A 23,889-nucleotide genomic window follows, 5' to 3' on the forward strand; every position below is an offset into this window, starting at 1 on the left:
GAATTTACAAATAATACCTGAACGTCACTTTCGTGCATGCGATTTTTTACGATGAAGTCCAACGACCGGATTTTTTTTATCATTTTTTACGTGTATTTTATAACAAATGAAAACTGTTCAAATGCATGTTTCATGAGTTTTTGCAAAATATTTTTCCCGGCCGTAAAGGGTTATAATTACCTTTTTTTTAAGTGTTGCAGGAATCTGAAAAATATAGTCGTAAAGCTACACTTATTACGTTTAAAAAAATACATAGTTTATTATAAAAATCTCTTGATAAATGGGAGGTAAAAAATAATATTAAGCGTGGGTAAGAGTGATCTCATATGAAGGTGGGAAGGTTACTTATAATTTGTTCTACAATCGTTTATTTTTTTTAGTTTTTCGTAAATAACTCGTAAACGGTAGCCCATAGCAAAAAAAAATATCTTTTACGTAAATAATCTATTTCAGATTTGTCATAAAATAGCATCTACTTTTTTTTCACTAGGATCAATATTAAAAACCTATAATATTAAGATCCTAGCGAAAAAGTTTGAATGACCTTTTTCGTAGGAAATTTTATGTGAATTATTCATGTAATAAAACATTTTTTGCTATTGGCCATCGTTTACGAGTTATTTACGAATGACTAAAAAAGGGGACCTTAGAATTTATTTTCTCCCTACAATATTTTTTTTTAATATTGATCCTAGCGAAAAAAAGTAGCACTTATTTTATAAGAAATCTGAAACAGATTATTTAGGTAAAACATATTTTTTGCTGTGGGCTACCGTTTACGAATTATTTACGAAAAACTAAAAAAAATAAGCGATTGTTGAACAAATTATAAGTAACCTTCCCACCTTCATATGAGATCACTCTGACCCACGCTTAATATTATTTTTTATTTCCCATTTGTCAACAGATTTGTATAATAAACTATATATTTTTTTAAACGTAATAAGTGTAGCTTTACGACAATATTTTTTGTTTTCAGATTGCTGCAACACTTTAAATAAAAAAATGGTATTAATTATAAATAAATCAAAAATACGTTTTTTAGTCTTTTCTACTTTATCCTTTTTTTTGTTAGTAAGTGCGTTGTTTTTGTTTTAAAAATAAATTCCTCATCCTTAATTTATCCGAAAATGATATATCACATGCCCTAAGGTATAGTTTTAGAGAAATGTTGCTCCAAGTGAAGCGCGGCAGCGTCGAACTTCCCCTCCTCCCCCGCACTAAATGAAAAGTGGCTCTCGATGTCTCCCGGTCTGTATCTGCTAAAGACCAGCTAAGAATAAACTGTGCCAAGTTTCAGCGCAAAGTCACAAAATGCAAGGTGTCGTGCACTAACAAACCAGCTACTGAGATAGTCCATTGGTTGGAAAGCATGTTCGAAATTTAAACTTATTTGCATTATAATAAGGTTGTATTTTGTATATGTTTTTCTCTCTCATTCTTATAGTAGGCTATTCAGAAAAAAATTTAAATATCCCACAAAAGTAAGTAAGTAGAATTAAACTTTGTATCAAAGACATAAGTCATAAATTTCAATGCCAAAGTTTTAAGTAAGGATCTTTCTCGCTAAAAATACTTCCTAATATGAAGACCAGTGTAAGCATCAGTTAGCTAGCCCTAAGCAACCAAAGATCAGGCTGCAGTTGAAAAACTAATAAAGATAAAGTTAACCTGATAATTTTCCCGCCGTCTTCATGCTTGTTTTGGTTGCATATTGACTGGTCAGCTGCCTGTCAGCTATAGTTTTCGCGAAAATCGCCAGGACAGAGGTGAACATTTTTGTATGAAAACTTGCAACTATAAATGCATTTTTTAACGAAACTACTGCACTCTAAAATGAAGTCAAAATCAGTCCATCGACTCAATTGTTTGCAAGCTTTCTAATGGTACCTCACACGATTCTTACAATCATATATATAAAATCGAAAAAACAGAACGGGATAAAAAACGAGCGAAGAAGCGAGATGGCCCTTACAAATTACTAAAAAAGTTTTTGACACGTATCTCGAATATCGTGCACGTATGGTAAGAAAAAACTGTTTAAATCTATTATCTAAATATGAGAATACAACTAGAGCATAAAAACTATCGCTTTCGATGCGTATTTAATTTACAATAAGCAAAAGAAAATTTCATAACTATATTCATTTTACGATGATCGACCATTTTCGGCAACTCTCGGTTAGTTTCGTTTCGGTGGTGGTACAGACAAAATTATTTGATGTGGTGCTACAGACATACCCAATGTTTATGTTTGTCATGTTGGTATACAGTTATTGCGGCGTTTTATTACACGAAGTAAAATAAAAAGTGCTGTCAACCTCAACCTTAGTCTATAACCATACGAGTGACTTATGAGTTATGCCATAAATGACTTATCAATCAAATTAGTATTATCGTATGATTATCGTGTTAATAATTTGTATTTTATTGTTTTAAATTTCTTTTTGAGTTATATTATTCAGATTGACTATTACGGCTACAGCAAACATTGCCATTCGTCCGGGGAACGGGCTGCCGAGATGGACCAAAAATACAAAGTTGATAGCAAGTCCAAGGGATGGTGCCCGTAATAATGTGTGTGTGTGTGATAATTATACTTTAATGACTTTACAGATATAACCAATTCGGGAACTGTTTTCTCGCGTAATACGATACGACTCGACCAGGTAGGATTTTTTCTTCTTGCTGAACAGTCCCCATCAGATATATCGGAACGGCCGAGGTATTCACAAATATCTGAACAATGTAAATTATAATGTAGTTAAAGTGCATGCTCAGATATTTTGGAGCTCAAGGGTTGCACAAGATCTACTCAACCTCGGCCATGGCGACTGGCGAGAGCTATCGCAAGACCGGGAAACATGGCGTGATCTGGTGTCGGAAGCCCGGACTCATTTTCGGTCGTTGCGTCACCGTAGCCGTCGTAAGTAATATCAATATCCAGACAGGGAAATGGGGACTATTTACCTTTGTATGAAAATGCGATTTATGGGCGGTGGTCGTACATATTCATCTTAAGGCGGAAATTAATCTAATGAACGTTTTTTCAATTGGGCTTATAAAAATAAATAATAATTTTGGGTTAGCATTTGAATCACGCATTATAGGGAGGGGCGGGGGGAAGGGTGGCATTTTATAGGGGTTGGTCACCCCTTTCAAACGACACCTGATTTGTGTCTAGGAGACGCGTAGTTTTTTTTATAAGTGTTTGAAATTACGTGTGACGGAAGTGACGGAACGAAATACAGTGCCAGAGTCACCGTTAGGTACGACGACGAGCGAAGCGAGGAGGAGTGTTAGGTATATTGCGTTCACAACACACCCGACTCGCTGTCAAAAAAGAAATACAGTGGTCAAAAACATGTATACGGACAAAGTGCTCAAAAATGTTTATTTTTTAAGTCCGAAATTTTCTAAGTCCAAATTGGTTACCCTTTCGTACGCTGTGGTTGTATTATTGAACATAACCTCAAAAAATAAAAAAAATATTTACATGGTAACTATTGAATTCCTAACTTTGGGGTTGGGTTCGGGGGGTGTGTAATGATCGATATAAAAATAATTTATATATTTTCTGTAGGTATAACAACATTTAATATAATTTCAGAAAATATAATAACTCATTTTGTATAATATACATTTGGGATATTATTAAAATGTTTAATATCATTTTATATAATTATCTTTTGATATAACACTCATTTATTATAACGATCATGTGATATAATGCTCATTTATTATACAAGTATTATTATATAAGCATTATTCGGTATAATATAGGCATTTTTATGACGACATATGTAAATGTTTAACGCCTGATACTTTTTTTTACAGCAAACACGTGCAGACTAACAAGTATCGTGAGGCTTCCAATTTGAATCTAAAAAACATTCAATGTTTAATTTAAAAATATATATAGGTATATATATCAATTTTTCTTTGCAAATTGGGTTATCTTTACCTAATCTAAACTTTTTTCCTTTCTTTTTATATAGGGGTCACAATTCCAATGTAACCTAACCTAGTATTCTGGTAGTGGTTTGTTTGTGTAATGGACGCAATTCTAACCTAACCTAACCTAACCTACTTTTCTGGTAGCGGTTCGTTTTGTGTAGGGGTCGCAGTTCTTAACCTAACCTAACCTAGTATTCTGGTAGCGGTTGGTTTTGTGTAGGGGTCGCAGTTCTTAACCTTACCTACCTAGTTATAAATAGCAGTTCGTTATACGTAGAAAGAGTATCGTTTTTTGTAGTGTGTGATAGTAAATGTGGAATTATATGTCTAATACATTATATCAACAAAGGTTATAACAATTCTACTTTAGATGAAAATAACTTTATATCATATTCGGTATAGGAAATATGCATTATACTTCAAGAATGTTATGCTAAATGTTATTAGATCAATTAATCATTATATAAAATGATAATATATTAATATATATCATATGAAAAAATGTTAAGTGTTGTTATATCATTTAATAATTATACTAAATAAGCGTTATCGCAACTGATATTATAATAAAAATGTTTATAGCCATCGATACGCACCCGGGTTCGGGTGGGTTCCTACTCCCTCCCTCCTCCCTATAATGCGTAATTCAAATGCAACCCCATAATTTTATGTTGAAACAAGTTTTAAATAAATACCTACGTAGATGAAAAAATACAATCTTGCCTTTTATCAAATCACATCATTTTTTGAGAAATTTGCGAATTAAGTTATCCAAATATCGGTTACAAATAAGCAGTCCCTATCACAGTTATAAACCCTGGCAGGGTTCAATACATAATAATATCGGTATTTAACTAAACATAAGACAAAGTCTTTATTTCATTTACGCGAGCGGAGCTGCGGGCCCGTCTAGTTGAAAATAAAATTCAGCCTACCCCTCTAACCCCCTAAATTTCCCCCTAAAATCAGAAATAAGCAGTTTTGCCTTATTCACAGTGTTAGTGATGGTACTTGCCATAACTATTCCAAATTTAAGGTACCTACATCAAACGGTCTTTGAGAAAAACGCATTTAACCGATTTGCAAGACCGAAGTGATCCCATAAGAGCACCGTGAACAAAGTTTTGTACGGTGCTCTAAAAAGGCTATCATAATTTCAATACTGACCCTTCACCAACATCGTTCGCCTATCCCATGGAATATCGTTCGCTTCCTCCTCGTCCTTTAATAGCCCCACTAAACCATAGTACGTATTGTCCTTCTGCCATTTCCCAAATCCGTAATAGAACTAAAACAAAATAAAACGCTAAATAAAGAATAGGGGGATTAGTCCAAAACAGTGACATGGGGCAAAACAAGGACACGGCAGTTTTTTTTACCCCTTGTCTAACGTGTGTAAACTATCTAAGTAGCCTTAATAATTTCAGTCTGACCAACGCTTTGGTCACTGCTGCCTACCATCTTGGTATACTTAAGTTTATTTATAAGTTTGTCAAAAAAAGTTGAATGACGCGCGTGCCGACGTATAGAAACTAAACAAGGAGAACATTTTAGCGGTGCCTGATATAAAAATTCCATATAATTCATCACTGTACCAATTTGTCGTACGTTGACGTACCTAAGTACCTACAAATTGTATTTTTATTGCGATTATGTGATTATGGGGTGAGTAGGGACAAAACTGACATTTAAACCTCGATAAAACTTTATTTTTACATGTGGCAAACTGATTTTTATACATAATAAATATTCCGGTCGTTTGAATTGAATTTTTTTATGATTTTGTGTAGTTCAATTTCATAACTTTAAAGATAAATACGAAATAGTAGGAAATCCCATCTCACCCGTAGCGCGTAGTAGGGGTCAGGAGGGATTTCCTACTAAGGTGAGTGTTGAAAATTGTTGGATCGACACTTTGTGATTAGTAATAGTAATAGTAATAGCCTTTATTTCATGCGTTTTTGTTATTTTTACACTTTCATTGTTGTTACATTTATTAATTAAATTTTATTTGTTTTTCAATTTATTTTGTTCATTTGCATGCCGCGTGTGCGGAAAAGGCCTCCCCCAGTGTCTCCCATTCCTTCCTATTCTGTGCCGTTCTCCACCAATATCTGTCGAAATTTCTTAGCTCATCTCTCCATCTTGTATTCGGTTTTTTCTGTTTTCTCGGTGTGTCTATTAGTAACCATTCTGTGACATGTTTGGTCCACCGGTTATCTGTAGTACGACATATATGGCCAGCCCAGGCCCATTTACGCTTTTTTATTGTATGTATTACATCTTTTACCCCAGTTTTCTCTCTTATAGTGTCATTTCTGATTCTGTCTTTAATTTTAATTTTTAACATGGACCGTTCCATTGCCCTTTGACAAATTTTCAGTTTATGTGTGTGTTTCTTGATGGGGCTCCAGGTTTGGGCACCGTAGGTTAAGGTAGGTAGGACAGCAGTATCAAATACTTTTTTCTTAATGGCCATCGACATGTCACTCTTTAGAATTGATTTTAGAGACCAGTATTTTTTCCACGCTCTGCTAATTCTGTAGTCTACTTCCTTGTCGAGTCTGTCTTTGAAGGAAACCATTTGTCCCAGGTATGTGAAATCTTCAGCATATTCCATATTGTTTCTTCCAAGCTTTATTGGTATTTTATCTCCGTTAGTAATAATTTTGCATTTTTTCATGTTCATTGCTAAACCTGCTTCCTTGCATGCTGTGTCAAATTCCAAGATCATTTCCTCCAGTATTTTTGGTTTTTCGGCCACAATTAAGACGTCATCCGCAAATCGTAGGTTATTTATGTACTTCCCATTGATATTTATACCTTTGTTTTCCCATTCCAGTACTTTAAAGATGGCCTCCAGGCATGCGTTGAACAATGTCGGAGAGATAGGGTCTCCTTGCTTTACGCCTTTTTGCAACCAGAATGGCTCACCATATTTATCGGTTTTTATTCTGGCCTTGCTATGTTGGTATATCCGTTTTAGTATGTTGACATATTTTACCTCTAGGCCCTGTTCTTCAAGTGTTTTGAATAGAAATGTATGTTCTATCGAGTCGAAGGCCTTTGTAAAATCTATAAACGCAATGTATATATCTTTATTTTGGTACTCTGTGCCTCTCTCTATAAGTTGGTTAAGCGTATGTAGATGATCCATTGTGCTGTAATTTGACCGAAATCCAGCTTGTTCCACTGGCTGGTGTTCTTCTAGTGTATTTTGTATTCTTTTGGTCATCACTGTCATGAATAGTTTATAGACGCAGGATATGATACTTATAGGTCTGTAGTTATCTAGATCGTCTTTGTTTCCTTTTTTATGTAGGATAGTAATGTTGGAAATATTCCATTGTTCGGGTATTATTTCGTTCTTTATTATTTCATTGAACATGTAAGTAATGACTTTGTGTAATTCGTAGCTTGAGTATTTTAGAATTTCACTGCAAATCTCATCTGGTCCTATTGCTTTCTCGGTTTTAAGTTCCTTTATTGCTGCCGATATTTCATCCGTGAGGAATGGCTCCACATCATTGCATGTTTTCCTGTTATATATTGTTGGGTCGTATTCCTTATTTAAGTATAGCTGTCTAAAGAAGTCTGTTGCAGAATCCACCTCTTTTCTACTTTCAGATTTCTTACTATTATGGTTTATGCTAGAAATGAGTTCTTTTCTTAATGTCATTTTCCTTTCTGCTCCTTTTACAGCGCATTTAGAAGCCAGTAGCTCTTCTACTTCTTTCATTTTTTGATTCTCAATGTCTCTCTTTGTTAGTTTTATTATTCTTTTATTTACTGCTTTTAGCCTGTTTTTATCAGCCCTGGTTTTCTTTTCTTTTTCTTGCAATTGTGTCTTCAGTTCTAAGAATCTTTTTGTTTCGGTGGAGTATATGTTTGTGTCTTTGTTTTCTTTTCTTTTAGTAGACTGTTCTATAGCTTTCTTCAATGTTTCTTCAATAATATTGTATTTTTTCTGTACTGTCTCACAGCCTCTAACATCGATGTCTGTAAATAACTTTTCTGTTGTGTTGTGTACTGCGTCTGCAGAGTCACTTTGTATGCGTTGCTGACTATGAAAGATCTTTCTTCGGCTTTCCTTTGTATTTATTATTATTTCAACTGGTCTATGGTCTGATATAAAGTCTATGTTTCTTACCACTGATATGTCTTGTACATTGTGTTTGTTCTTAAGAAGAAATCTATTTGGGCTTTATTTGTTTGGTTAGGGTGTGCCCAAGTCCATCTTCTGTTTGGTCTTTTGTTGAAAAAGGTGTTTCCTACTTTGAGATTCAAGGTCCGTGCCAGGTTAATTAGTCCATCTCCTCTTTTATTTCTAGTGCCAAAATTATATGGTCCTAGTGTATCTTCTTCACCTGGTTTGCGGAGTCCAATATGGCTGTTGAAGTCGCCCATGATGTATTTATTATTTGCTTTACTACTCCAGTAAGTAGATTCGATTTTCATCATAAAAGCGTCTACTTCCGTGTCTGAGGCACTGCTGGTGGGTGCATATGCTTGAATGAAAGTATAGGTTCTCTTATTTATTTCCAGATCTAGGGTTATTATTCTTTTTTTTTTTTTTTTTTTAATCAAAAAATATTTATTGTATGGTTATGGGTGAGGTTTACAAAGGTGGTACAAAATATTTATGTTCTCCATATCCTGCCTTACAAAAGCGTACAATATTGGTAAGTTGTCTTAGAACTAAATACAATTTTTAAACTTCAATAACACTTTTAACAATAAACTATGCTAGATAGACTCAATAATAATGAATAACGTGTACTAGCTCTGTAAAAAGTCATTTATGCTATAAAAGCACCGTTTGATTAGCCAATCAAACAAGCTTTTTTTGAAAGGTAATGATGCCAATTGTTTAAGGTCTGTGGGAAGTTTGTTAAATATTTTTATACTCATACATATAACGCTTTTTGATAAGAGTGCCGATTTAGGGTTAGCGCGTATTATGTCATACATGTATTTGGTTCGGATTGGTTGAGTAGTAGACTTTTTTACAGGAAACAAATCTGGATTATTTTTTACAAATATGCAGACTTCATATATATAAAGTGATGGGAAAGTAAGTATTCTGTTATTAATGAAATATGGTCTACATGATTCCATTTGATTGATACCGTAAATTAAACGAATGCATTTTTTTTGTAATCTGAAGATTCTATCTTTATTGCTGCTGTTTCCCCACATTATTAGTCCGTAACGCAGATTTGACATTATATATGAGTGGAAGGCAAGTAAGGCTGTTTGTTCTGACGATATATTTTTTAGTCTTCGTAAAGGGTATATGAATTTGGCTAATTTGGTTAAAATATGCTCTGTATGGTGGTGCCAGTTGCTATGTGTATCAATTATTATGCCTAAGAATTTTATTTGGTTAACATTTTCTAGCTCACAATCCTTATAACTAATCTTTGGTTGCAATTGTTTGCCCTGTGGTGAGTAAAATTCCATTAGTTTGGTTTTTTGTAAATTTACTTGAAGGTTATTGGCTTCCATCCAAACATTAACGTCATGAAACACATTATTGATTTCAGCCTGTTAGTTATATGGGATATCTTTGTTATGTGTGGCTTAATTTCTTTGTTTATGAGAAATCCCACTCCGTGTAATCCTTTTTGTGCTCCATGGTAATAGAATAGATGTCCGGATTGTAATTCCATTAGGCTCTCTCCTTCTCTTCTTACTTCGCTTAGTCCTATGATATGCCATTTCAACTTTTCTAAACTAATCTCGAGTTCTTCTAGCCTGTAGTTATGCATGAGTGTACGGACATTGTACGTCCATACATGTAGTTTTAAATAGCTCTGAGTATTTGTTGGGGGGATTTGGTCATTGCTAGTCGCCAGACTGACCGGGATACCTGGTGACTTATTTGAATTGATTTTTTTATCATGTGTTTCGTTGGTGAATTTGTTCTTATTTATATTTATTGTTTGGTTTTCATTTTGTTGATCTTGCTGTTGTTTGTTTGTTTTCTTTGATATATATTTATTTAATTGTGTGTGATTATGTGTGTTCCGGCTGGTATTTAATTGCTAGAGGTTGCTTGTGGTTGGTTGTTCAGCAGTCTTCGACAGCGAGTTTGTTCTGCTTCTCATCATTGTTCTTCCGTCTGATGTTGCTAGAAGTTTCATTGGTTGGCTTTCCTGCTGAGGTGATCCTGAAGGCAAACTTTTCCTGTTGTCTTTATTCCCTTTTATTACCACTAGCTTGTCATAGTTTATAAAAGCTGTATTCCCCTTTTCCCTTTCTTCTTGAACTTTTCCTTGTAAGTCTTTTCTCTTGTTTTGAATCTCCTTGGGGTAGTCTTCGCTAGCATATACGTCTTTAAATTGTTTTCTTGACTTCATTATCTGTCGTTTCCTTGCTTCTCTAACAAATGAAACTCGAACTGGTCGTCCCTTAGCCTTATTTTCCGCATTTTTTCTGCCAATCCTATGTATCTTGTTGATCTCGTTAAATGAAAGTTCTATTTTTAAGTCATTTTTCACTTTTTCTTTCACTTTTTCGAATAAATCTTCCCTCGAGTTTTCATCTTCTTGTAAACCGAATAGTATGATATTGTTTTCTTTCTCGTTTTTTTCTAGTTCGCACAGTTTTTCTTCTAAAGCTTTTATCTTGGATGTGAGTTTTTTATTTTCTTCTATTAGCGGCGAGAGTTTTTCGTCTATATTTTTCACTAAAGTACTCGCTATGGAAGTGTGGAGTTCTTGTTTGAGATCCTGCGATTGTTGTGTGAGTTGATTATTTATTTCAATTTTTAGGTTATCAAATAACAATTGCAGCGATGCGTTCATTTTGCGTAACGGAACGGTTTTTTTTATGTGGCAATACTGATATTCCTGTCACTCGTTTGTTGTCTGTGATTTTTTTTTATAACCTCAAAATTCGCGATGTATATTTTCACTTTTCACAGTATAATTTCTTCTTTTTTCGCGAGATTTATTGTTGATTGATCACTTTGACACTCGTTTAGTAGAAAGCAGTTCGTTTTTTGTTTGGCACTGTGGGTTTTCTATTTTATTTCACTGAATTGCTAGGAACGATCGTATTAGCGTATTCACTGTTTGACAGCCGGAACCGAAAAAAAAAAACTTTGTGATTATGAACATTATAATAGCTTGATTTGTTATTAGAATATATAATTTTCGTAGGAGTAGCCTGTAAAAACCATCTCACCCCTCTGTTATCCCTCCTCACCCCATTTATAACCCAACTGCCCTCGTAATCCCTATTCACCCCAGTTTTACGGTATACTGTAAACTATTTATTTTAAAATTACAAAAAATATATATTCAAAATGAGGTCTTTCATTTGATATGTGACACAATATAGTTTAAATAACATTTTGTTTTCTCATTTACTCCCCAAAAGTGGCCTCCATGTTTAAAATTCATTTGTTTACCTACGTAGGTTGTCCGTCTTTGGGTCACGAATTTACACATGTGTACCAAATTTCAACTTATTCGTCCAGTACTGTTGGAGAAAATGGGCTGTGACAGACGGACAGACAGACAGAGAGACAGACGAGACGTACGAGTAATCCTATAAGGGTTCCGTTTTTTCCTTTTGAGGTACGGAACCCTAAAAATGAGCCCATAAAGTGTGTACCTACTGGTCGGGACCCTGAAAAACTTAACGAGTTCCATTTGATTGATTTTTTTACTAATATAATGGGCAAAATCGGGTATAGGATTTAATATACACTGTTATGGACAAGGCATGGGATAAAACCGGACAAAATAGAGATTTATACGTTGATTGTTTTTGTCCACGTATGATAATCTAAATAGTGATCAGACTAATAGTTAATTAAGTCAATTACACAGAGACTAGTAAAGTTCGTGGATTTTAATAAAACTAAGATTTTTGTTAACTTTTCCCTTAACGTCACGGTTCTATCCCACTTTCACTTTAATATTTGTTTGTACACCTGTAAAGGTAGAGTCTTGGTGAGTCCGTGAAATATTGTTACAATAGTAATTACTGGCAATGTAACCCATTTCTCACAAGCAATAAAGATTATGATTATGATTATGATTATGATTTTCCCCTACAGTAATATTCTTCGATAAAATGTAATTTGATTGGCTTAAATGTCGTGTACAGTCACCACACGGTATTGTTATTACATTATTACAGGTTGAACCGCTCTTTAAGACGGAGTGCAATTTGTATGGGAAGTGCACGCCGACTGCACACCAACTGCAACGTCGGCGTGCAGTTCTCATACAAGTTGCAGTCGGGTTGCACTCCGTCTGTACCGGCCCTAAGATATAGAGGAGTCGTGTGGTTTGGAAAGTATATATTATTTTATAAACAAGTGCAAGAACATGAGAGTTACGCCGATGGTGAATAGGAATCTACTGACGGCCTGATTCTAATTTTAATATACGTCAAAATTTAGATCTTGATCCGATCCATATCGTATTTAGATCAAATTTTTGGCGTATATGAAATAAGAATCAGGCCGTTAGTATTGATCAATAAAAGACGTGTTGCTTGGCAAGTATTTATTACGCGACTGCCTACCCACTTATTCCAGATATATAAATATACCCATATATAACACCTTCACCCTTATTCTAAAACAATCCTCAAAGTTGAGTATAGTGTGCTACATTTATGTGCTAGGTATAATTCAATAATTGTGTTATAAATATTACATAAGGCACATTGTAAATTAAAAAGAAAGTAAACTATAACTAAGTAGGTATAACATTTATGAAAGTATTGAAAATGATTTTACCTATTACCTCCACCCTAAAACTACAATAATTTCCTTGGAAATAACGTAACCAGTACAATATTATTATGTAAATGTTGATTTGAAAAATAGTTACAAAAAAATGCAATCAATAATAAAATTAATCGTCTATTTAGTCTTATTGACTTTAACACGGGTACATACCTATGTTGATATTAGACAAAGATAACATTTACGTGTACATAACTACAGGTTTACCTGTTCGCCCAGTGTTATTACATTTGTTCTTACAAATTATTTATTATAGATTTTCGTATTGATCACGTATTAATAGGTACCTAGGTAGGTTTAGTATTCGCCTGAAGGGCCATCATGTTTTTTTTTTTGTGTAATACTTTTGATTATTAAACTCATTTACAACAGAATATTCTTTGTTATCATATTACTAAAGTCGTTTACTCTAAGGAGTTTGAGCTAATTCCTATGCCTTGATACCTACCTAATGAGATCATACATAATAAAAAAAATAGTAACTTAAAATTAATACAATATTAATCTTTCCTGTGAGCCATCTCCGTTATTCAATAAGCCTGTTTTTTTTTCCCTTTTTACCGTCGAGTACACATTAAAAAAAAACTGACTGGAAAGGGACAAGCGATAATTCCTGGTACGTGCTCCTTGACCGACTATAATGAATAACGACAGAGGCCATTACCTAAACAAAGTATTCAATCAATTTCGAGTCCATATCTTATTGGAGGGAATCGCGTTCTTTTTGGGCGGTTAGCCACCAGTAACTCCGGAGTTGCTTGACCTGCCGCGGGCGGGTACATAGTAATATTTGGCTGCGTCTCAATCGGCGGTGCCTGTGTGTTGCCAGCTGCAGCGTCATCATCATCATTCACCTCAGTGCCCACCGCCGGGCCGGGCGAGGGCAAAGGATACGCTAAACTTCGATGTTGTGGTGTCTCGTTTGGATTTTCAAATGGATTATTTTGTACTGCTTGATCTATCACTCTCGACCTAATTTGATCTACGTGCCTATGTACCGTCTCCGTTCCAGATTCATCCTTAACTGAATAGTTTGTACCGCCAAGACATTCTACAATGCGCCCCGGGCACCATTTAGTTTTATTAGTACCGAATTTCCTATACCAAATTAAATCCCCTACTTGAAAACTTCTTTGTACACCTCTCGCCTGCTTCCTAATGCGATCCTGATGCTCGTGCGCCCGTGACGCCAGCTCCGGTTTTAAGCAGTCTAATCTGGCTCGAAGTGACCTACCTAGCAACAGCTTGGCTGGAGGGTAACCCGTGGCGTAATGAGGTGTGTTCCGGTAGTTCAACAAAAATCTACATAACGCCGTATGCATATTAGTCCCTTGTTCCATACTTTTTTTCATTACCTTTTTACATATCTTTACCGCTGACTCACAAGCCCCGTTCGACGCTGGGTGGTAAGGTGCGGTAAAAATATGTTCCACTCCATTACTGGCTAGGAAACCTTGAAATTCAGTACTCGTAAATGGGGGACCGTTATCCGTCACCAGCTGTTTTGGTAAACCGAAACGCGCCCACATTTCTCTAAACACGTCTATTACATAACTCGCTGACGTACCTGACATTTTAATTGCCTCTATCCATTTTGAATGTGGATCTACTACTATTAAATATTTTGTACCTGCCAATGGACCGAGGAAATCTGCATGCAACCGTACCCAAGGACGTTCAGGCCACGGCCAGAGGCGCGGTTCGTGGGCCGGCGGCGCGTCCGCCACCGCGGCACATACGGCGCACGCGCGGCAAACGCGTTCCACCGCCTCATCGATGCCGGGCCACCACACGTAGCTTCTAGCTAAAGCCTTAGTCTTGACAATACCCATATGTGGCTCATGAAGTTCTCGCAACACTTTTTCTTTACATGCCTCTGGTATAACTACCCGGTGACCCCACATAATACACCCGAGTTCTTCATATAGTTCACTTTTGCGATTAAAAAACGGTTTTAACTCTCTAACCTCCACATCTAACGGCCAACCGTCTTTTAAATAGTTCAACACCCGACTAAGTAATATGTCTTTCGAGGTTTCGTTACGTAATAGCTTATAATCTAACAACATCGCGTCAGAGGCAAAATGTAAATACGTCTGTTCAGGGACCTCGTCGCGCTCCTGAACCCCGTTGTCGCGATGGCTCTGTATCATGCGAGATAAGGCATCCGCGGTATTTTGATCAGTACGAACATATTCAATCGTAAAATCATATGCCGATAATAGTATAGCCCACCGTTGTAATCGACTCGCGGCGGCCGTTGGAACACCACAGTTTGGTCCAAAAATCGTAACCAGTGGTTTGTGATCGGTGCGAAGAACAAAATTACGGCCGTATAAATACTGGTGAAATTTTTTTATGGCAAAGACTATGGCCAACGCCTCCTTATGCACCTGACTATAATGCATTTCCGCTGCCGTCAACGCGCGCGATGCATACGCCACGGCGCGCTCAACACCGTCGCCGCCGCTTTGAGCCAGCACCGCTGCAATGCCGTGTCCACTCGCATCACATGTCACCAGGCAAGGCGCATATCATAATGTACCAGGGCCTCCACACTGCACAAGGCCTTCTTAACTCTGATAAAACTGTCGTTCTGCCTGCCACCCCACACCCAATGTTTACCTTTCCGAAGTAAGTGGTAAAGAGGAGCCAGAATATCGCTCAAATGCTTAATAAATTTCCCGTAAAAGTTAACCATACCCAAGAATGACCTTAATTCGGAAACATTGGTGGGAGGCGACATTTTAATAATCGGTGCCACCTTATCCGTGTCAACCCTCACGCCGTCTTTGTTTATAATAAACCCTAAATATTTAACCTCATCTACAAAAAACTCGCATTTATCTTTTCTTACTTTTAACCCGTTACCTTGCAATATGTGCAAGACCTCCTGTATATGTTGATTATGTTCTTGTATCGTTTTACTAGTGATCAATATATCGTCAAGAAAGACAATAACATGGGGCATACTTTTGAACAAATTTAACATGATCCTTTGAAATATGCCGGGACTCGAGGACAAACCATAAACGAGACGGTTATATTGAAATAAACCTCTATGTGTGTTGACCACCGTATATCTTGCCGTATCATCCAAAAGAATCTGGTTATAGGCCTGTGATAGATCAAGCTTGGAAAAATATTTGTAGCCACTAATATTACTTAACAGGTCATCAATCCTGGGCACGGGATATCTGTCTACCATTAGTACCTTGTTTAGCGTAACCTTGTAGTCCGCACACAGTCTGATGGCGCCGTCCGCCTTGTGCGCCACCACCAGCGGTGTCGCCCAGTCCGAGTGGTCGACCGGTGTGATGACGCCCGACGCCAGCATGGCGTCCAATTCGGCGTCCACGCGCTGACGTAGCGCGTAGGGCAAAGGTCGCGCCCGGCAATACACAGGCACCGCCCCCTCGCGCAGCTGCAGCGTGGCCCGCCCGCCGGTGAAGCAACCCAGGGTTCCGTCGAACACATCTTTAAACCTGGAAAGGATATCATTCATAGTAAGAGACGGGTTTCCATAATCCTTCTCCAGTTTATTGACACTTGATACCTTTAATCGCGGAACCTGAATATCTAACTCGGCAAGCCATTGCCGTCCTAATATATTCGTGGTTCCATTATCTATCACATATAAATCTAACGTCTTAACACAGTTGTTATACGACACTTTCACTTCAACGTAGCCTAAAGGATAAATGCGGGAACCATTATAGGCAAATAATCGTATACGGCACGCCTTTAATTCTAGTTGACTGAAATTGTTCTTGTAAGTGTCATTATTTATACACGAAAGGGGGGATCCGGTATCAATTTCCATAATTAATGGCATATTTTGTACAAGTATCTCCATACATACCGGTGGATACTGACTCAGTCCCATTTGATATATCGGCCATTCGTCGTCGCTGTCCGTGCGTCGGCTAGGGCCCGCGCCCTCGCCGCCGTCGCCCCGCCAGCTCGCCTCCTCGGCCGGCCCGGGGTGCTCCCGGATGCAGTGCTGGCGCGCGGGCGCCGCGCCCGAGCGCGCGCCTCGCCGCCTCCTGCCGGCCGTGCTGCCTCCCCGGCCGGTCCATGCCCTCTCGTTATAGCCGCGGCCTCCCGAGCCACTTGCGTACTCCTGGCTGGTTCCCCAACTCTTTGTCGCTCCAGGTCTTGCCCTAGCTCTGTGCCCCTCCTTTTCGGGACACACACGCCGTAAATGACCGACACGTGAACACGTGTCGCACACGTAATCCTTAAATTTGCACGCGGAACGCTCATGTCTAGTGTCGCCGCACGCTGTACATTGTTTTTTTCCACTTTGGCTGGCATTGTAGTGCATTCCTAACGCCGGAGATTCCACCGCACTAGAATCTTTCTCCGCTGACTCCATTGTAGTCGCTATCAGTACCGCTTTACTGTATTCGAGTTTTTTATCTGCAAATAACCTCTGTCGAATTGCATCACTGGTAATCCCGCACACTAGTTGATCCCGGAGGTTCTCTTCTAGCCCGTTAGTCACGCTACTGAAGTCACAAAACCTCGCCATTTGTTTTAACGTGGCCACGTACTCGGCAATGGATTGCCCCTTTTGTTGTCTGCATTGCCGAAACTTATAACGTTCTGCTAACGCCGATGGCACGGGTTCCAAGTGATCTGTCACTAATTTCACCACTTTAGCGTACGTTAATGTAGATGGTTTGGCCGGACTACATAAATTCACTATCAATTCATATGCACTTTCCCCTACGTTCGCAATCAAGGTTGGTAGTTTCAAATCGTCCGTAACGCCATTAGCTAAAAAGTACATGTCCAACCTATCGCAATATAAGGTCCAGTTCCCCGTTTTCACATCAAACTCCGAAAATTTACCTTTGCCAGCCATTTTTACCGATAAAACACTTAATTACACAATAATTTACCATTCGCCGCCACTGATCAGTAAAAGACGTGTTGCTTGGCAAGTATTTATTACGCGACTGCCTACCCACTTATTCCAGATATATAAATATACCCATATATAACAAGTATAAGGTGTTTCTACGTGAAGCGTCACGCCACCTACCATCCTCTTAAATCTGGAACCGAGACTCCTGCTCCGCGCGAGCACGATCCAGCACGGTCCTCTCGTCGCTATTTTCATGTCAATGAACCCCGACGTGGTCACGGGGAACCACGTTACATTCTCATTCACCGCTGACTCGGTGTACACCGCTGCAACAACACTTAACTTGAAGCAACTGTACTATCAGAAAGCAGAGGGCCTATCGCGTACATCGCATATCGTAAATTTCGAGTAACTATCTCTTTTACTCCAGTTAAGACGAAATAAGTGACATAGATAGTTGCTCGAAATTTCCGATATTAGCATGCATTATTCGCACTAGGTTGAGCCTGTAACAGGAGCAATGAGCTATAAACTACTTAAACTGTAAAGTGTAGACTGTATTTAGACTGAACTCCTCAAACTGACTAACATTTGTCCCTTCAAGTGGCGCCAGCGAAAACGCGAAAAGTAGTCAAGTAGCGCCGCGGATTTGCTCAAAAGCAGTCACGTGGCGGGGCCCCGGTGGGTGGTCAGCGCAGATTAAGAGAATTTAACAAAATCGTCGATTTAAGCTTTTCTATGTTTGAAAGTATATTAAATCATATATCGTTATAACAAGCGTTAATTACGCTATTTGAATATAGCAATTAAATTATTATAATGTTTATACATTTGGCCAGACCTAACCGAACTCCGCTCCGGAAGAATGACGGTATGTTATCCTTGTCTAAGTCGCTACCTAATTTTGGGCGTTAGAAGAGCGTTACTATACTTAAATGCGTTCAATTTCACCTCTAAATACGGCAACACCGAGGCAACACCTCATTAACCACTGACTGGTGGCCGACAGTTTACTGGTTTTCGCATTGATCCGTGAGTGGTGGGCCGCCAGTTTACTACTTTTCGATCCAACCATTAACTGGTTGACCACCACTTGAAGGGTTAAGCGACTTTAAAAAGAAATCTGGAGTTTTGATTGTTAGTACACCTTAAAGTTGATATAAACACGCAATGTATTAGTAGGTTGATATAAACACGCAATGTATGAACGAATAACGCGCGCTTCCCGCGCAACAACTGCGTTTTTAAACGCTCCGTAGAAATAAATTAATTTTACTGGTTTAAAATGTGATTTATGACTCGAAACTTATACTAAAACATCCCTAACATCTTAGTGGATAAGTAAAAGTAAATGTGATTAAGAATATAAGTTGCAATAAAGTACAAAACACAGAAAACCCGGACCGACTCAGTGAAACGCGTAAGTGTATTCAAAATCCGCCGCACTTACGCCCTTTAGTATACACAGAAGCTAGTGCATAGCGACTGCGAAGGATTTCCGGGAATCGTTGCGCCGGCCGCGAACTTTGGTTAACTTTATCGCTAGTGCTACGTTATTTCGATAAATTTGGCATCATGAGTACCTGTGGCGAATGTGGAAGACCAGTGAAGGTTGCTGAAAAGCTTGTGTGTTGCCACTGCAGCTCACTGTACCACTTCCTTTGCGTGAATCTAACTGCATCGAACTTTAAAAAGACACCAAAGTCGAACTGGACGTGCGTAAAGTGCACCCCCGCCGCCGCCGGGCAGACACCACCCGCTATAACCAGCTCACCTGATGATATGGACCTGGAGGATACGAACAAAGCTGAGGAGAGGCAATGCAACCAGCCGGAGGACATGAACTCACTGATATCAGAAATACGACTGCTGCGTGATGATATGTCTAATCTGCGAACAGAGTTTAACAGTCGCTTTGACACGCTATCCGAAAAGCTCCATATCTATGAAACACGCATTACAAAACTAGAGGAAAATGAAAAGGAGAACTCCTTACTTAAGGCCCAAGTTGCAGATCTCCAAAAACAATTGAATCAGCAGACCCAACAAACTCTGAATTCTGAACTAGAAATCATAGGCCTCCCTGAAACTCCGAATGAGAACCCATATCACATGGTACTAACAACAGCCTCAAAATTGGGAATGAAGCTCGAAGACGTTGATGTGAACTTCGCATCTCGCACGGGCCCGCCGCGCCGCAAAGATGACAAAGACGGCGCTCAACCACGGCCCTTGGTAGTTTCCTTTGTGCGAAGAGTGAAACGCGAAGAGTTTATGAAAAATGCAAGGACACGGCGCTCAACGCTCAATAGCAAGGACATTGTTCCAACAGAACCTGAAAAGAAAATATTTGTAAATGAGCGACTGACAAGTGACAGCAGGCGTTTATTTCGTGACGCGCGAGCATGGGTCAAGGAGCATGGCTTTAGATACTGCTGGACCCGCAGAGGAAGCATTTACGTCAGAAAGCACGAAGGTAAAGATGGAAGCCCGGCCCTTCAAATTCGATCTTATGAAGATCTTCAGAAGCTGTCAGGAAAGCGCGACGAATAACTTATGTAAGACGTTTATATTTGTCGGACTTTTTTTGACCTGGTCATATACACTATGTTTACTAAAATGTTACCAACTGTGTCTAACTATCATGCATTACTTGCACCTAATTTTAAATATGTATACATATTACACTTACACATACGTTACACATTCAAATATTTACACACATACAAATAAACTTAAAAAAGAACATTTAATACATATTACATTTTGCTTTAAAAATCATATCACTCTGTGTCACAATTCATTCCTCGCATGGGACGCTATTATAACTTATGGAGGCATTACTATACTGGACTATCATTACATTTGCTATTTCTATATTTTCAATGGCAACGTTTGATCTAATGACTGAAATCGACAATTCTTTTAACCTTGAATGCCATTATATCTCCACTCCTGAAGAATGTAGTCCCATTATCACAAAATACACACTAAAACTTCTTCAAGTAAATATAAGAAGTATGCAAAGGAACTTTGATAACTTCTTATTGATTTTTGCACGATTGAATATTAGTTTTGATATTATTATTTTCAGTGAATGTTGGATTAACGAAAACTCTACGATTAGACAAATTGAAGGTTATATATCACACAGTACAAATAAGTATATAAATAAATCAGGTGGAGTTGTCGCTTATGTAAATAACAAATGGTCACCAAACTTTTCAGAACCGGCAATAGTGGATGCAAACTGCCTAGTGATAGATATCCCCAGCGTTTGTACAGTTCTAGGTCTCTATCGGTCTCCGTCCTTCACTAATACTGACAATTTTATTCTGTCCCTGGATCAACTCCTCAAGTCCGTCTGCCGAAACTCTTGTCTTATAGTGTCAGGTGACATGAATATTAACATTTTAGGGTCAGCAGCTGATGACGAGCATGCATCTAGTTATCTAGATTTACTCGCTTCACATGGATTACTCTCATCTATAAACAGACCAACACATAGTAAAAGCTGCATAGACCATATATTTATCCCAAGTACTTTTAATGCGGAATCAGTTGTCTGTTCTACTGACCTTACTGACCATGACTTGATTATGGTAGGTATCAAATCAGAACGTCATATGAACACAACTCAAAAGAGATCACGATTAAAAGTTGACTACTGTGGACTGTACAGAGAGCTCGAATCTGTTGACTGGACTCATGTTGTACAAGCAAGAAATGTTGATGATGCAGTGTCTGTATTCTCCACTATTGTCTCAAATGCGATCACTAAAAACTCCAAAATTATTCAAGTAAGCCGCTCTAAATTCTGTATCCAACCCTGGATGACTCCTGGGCTCATTAGATGCTCAAAACAAAGAGATAAACTCCATCGAATCTCTAGGCAGTTTCCTAACGATGCCACTAAAAAACTAATTTATACACGATATCGTAATTTCTTTATTAAACTCCTTAGAAATCTCAAAGCAGAATATGAAAAAAAAGAACTCACTGGAAACACCAAGACGCCTAAAAAACTGTGGCAAACTATCAATAAAATTGCACATCGGAAATCATCAACGCCTACTGCGCATGATTTAACAAAAATAAAAAAATGCGAGAACGAATCCTTAAATGTATGCAATGATTATTTTTCTTCTGTAGGACAAAATCTTGCCAGTATAATACTAAGTAAAGAAAATGAAACACAAGAGTCTCTGGCAGCTAAAGTTAAAGTATACCCACCCACATTGAACTCTATATACATATCCCCCACAGACAACAATGAAGTTCTGAGTCTTATTCAGAAACTGGATCCAGATAGTTCACCAGGTTTTGACAATATAAATAATAAGATTCTTAAAACCATCGGTCCCGAAATTGCTGAACCACTTGCAGCAATTTTTAATCAAAGCATTGAGAGTGGTATTTTCCCAAAAGCCTGGAAAGTCGCGGCAATCGTTCCGATACACAAAGGAAATGCAAAAAATGAACCCAGCAATTACCGCCCAATATCCCTTTTGGGATCATTCTCAAAGCTTTTGGAGCGAATCATAAATAAAAGAGTAATCTCTTACCTCGAATGCAACTCCATCCTAACGGAACGTCAGTTCGGCTTCAGAAAGGGAAAATCGACTGAAGACGCCGTAACCCTTCTGACTAAAATTGTCTCGACACAGTTAGATGAGGGTCGGGCCTGTGTAGGAGTCTTCCTGGACTTAGCCAAAGCCTTCGACACGGTCTCGATCCCCATCCTACTGAGGAAATTAGAAGCATACGGGTTTCGAGGGACTGCACTGAGGTGGTTTACAAGCTACTTGACAGAAAGAAGCCAATGTGTCAAAATCGGTGAACATCTTAGTGACCTTAGACCAGTTCTCTTCGGCGTACCTCAGGGCAGTATTCTAGGTCCTACCCTATTTCTTTTGTATATAAATGACATTTCACTTATCTCCTTACAGAATGCTGAAATTTTGTGTTACGCCGATGACACTGCAATAATTTTCCAAGGGAGCTCCTGGGAGAATGTCTGTGTACATGTCGAGAATGGTATGTCACTAGTGTCAACTTGGTTAGAGCAGAATCTTTTGACCCTAAATACAACTAAAACTAAATATCTATGTTTCCATAAGACTACAGCTTCTGCACCAAAACTACAGCGAGAGATTAAAGTCCATAGTCGTAACTGTAATACCCCTGATAAAAATTGTACTTGTGACCACATTACAAGAACAAATACAGTGAAGTACCTTGGAATTATGATAGATGAAAAACTAAATTTCAGAGAACATGTTTCTGCGGTTTCAGGTCGGGTACGAAAACTAATACACACAATAAAATTGTTAAGAGAATCAGCCGAATTTACACTATTGAAAACCATATACTTAGCTCTTGGGCAATCAATAATCAATTACTGCATTCTTGCCTGGGGAGGGTCAAGCTCATCTATCATTCTAAAAATAGAAAGAGCGCAAAGAGCGGTGCTGAAGGTCGCTTTGAGGAAACCAATTAGGTACCCTACAACCGATTTATACAATGACGCTCAAGTCCTTAGTGTCCGGAAACTCTACATAATAAGGGTGGCACTGTACGTACATAAAATAGTCCTTAGCTCATCAAGTTACACCACACTACTTAATAATCGTATTTTTAAAATTCCCGTAACAGCAGTCAAAACTACATTTGCACACCATTTTTCTGTCTTTTTATACCCCCGTATTTACAATCGACTAGTTAGGTTATATGAATTTAAAAAACACTCCATTTTCGAGGCAAAAAAAACTCTTATCAAAGAACTTGATGCATCTATCATATTTAGACACAGAAAATCTAATAAAGATACCGTATTAACTAAACTCACTTACAATGACAATACACAAACACACCACGCTCACACACATACACACACACACACACACACACACACACACACACACACACACACACACACACACACACACACACACACACACACACACTTTTACATTTTATTTAATGAAGAATTATTTTTGTTACTAAAGGCATAAAGATAATTTATGTTTATGTTTGTTTTAATATTTTTCATCTCTTTCTTATCTTTTTTTTGTCATTTATATAAACTCTAATTACAAGTTATTTAGAGTTAAATTCCATTTCTCACCATTATTTTCTATAATTTATTGTAAACTAAATAATTGTCTCTCTGTTTTCAAAAACTCATTGTTGTAACTAACCGATTGTATACTATATTATTTTCACTGTAAGCCGCATTATTTCTCCCACGGGACAGGCTATGCCTAGTGTGGGAGTCAGCATAACTGTA

The 23,889-nt window shown here is 37.9% G+C and overlaps 2 protein-coding genes across 2 annotated transcripts in view; both read right to left on the reverse strand.

The window, feature by feature from the left end:
• The window catches only part of LOC134801497 (uncharacterized), a 318,534-nt gene that overhangs the window by 40,105 nt on the left and 254,540 nt on the right, over positions 1–23,889 (reverse strand). The window lies entirely within an intron of this gene.
• On the reverse strand, positions 15,576–17,612 carry LOC134801392 (uncharacterized). The gene is made up of 2 exons (XM_063773924.1): positions 16,590–17,612; positions 15,576–16,212 (listed from the first exon to the last, which is right to left on the reverse strand). The coding sequence occupies exons 1-2, from the start codon at positions 17,595–17,597 to the stop codon at positions 16,207–16,209; spliced, it is 1,014 nt and encodes a 337-aa protein (XP_063629994.1). The 5' UTR covers positions 17,598–17,612; the 3' UTR covers positions 15,576–16,206.

This window comes from Cydia splendana, chromosome 22 (genome assembly GCF_910591565.1).
Source record: "Cydia splendana chromosome 22, ilCydSple1.2, whole genome shotgun sequence".
NCBI lineage: Eukaryota > Metazoa > Arthropoda > Insecta > Lepidoptera > Tortricidae > Cydia > Cydia splendana.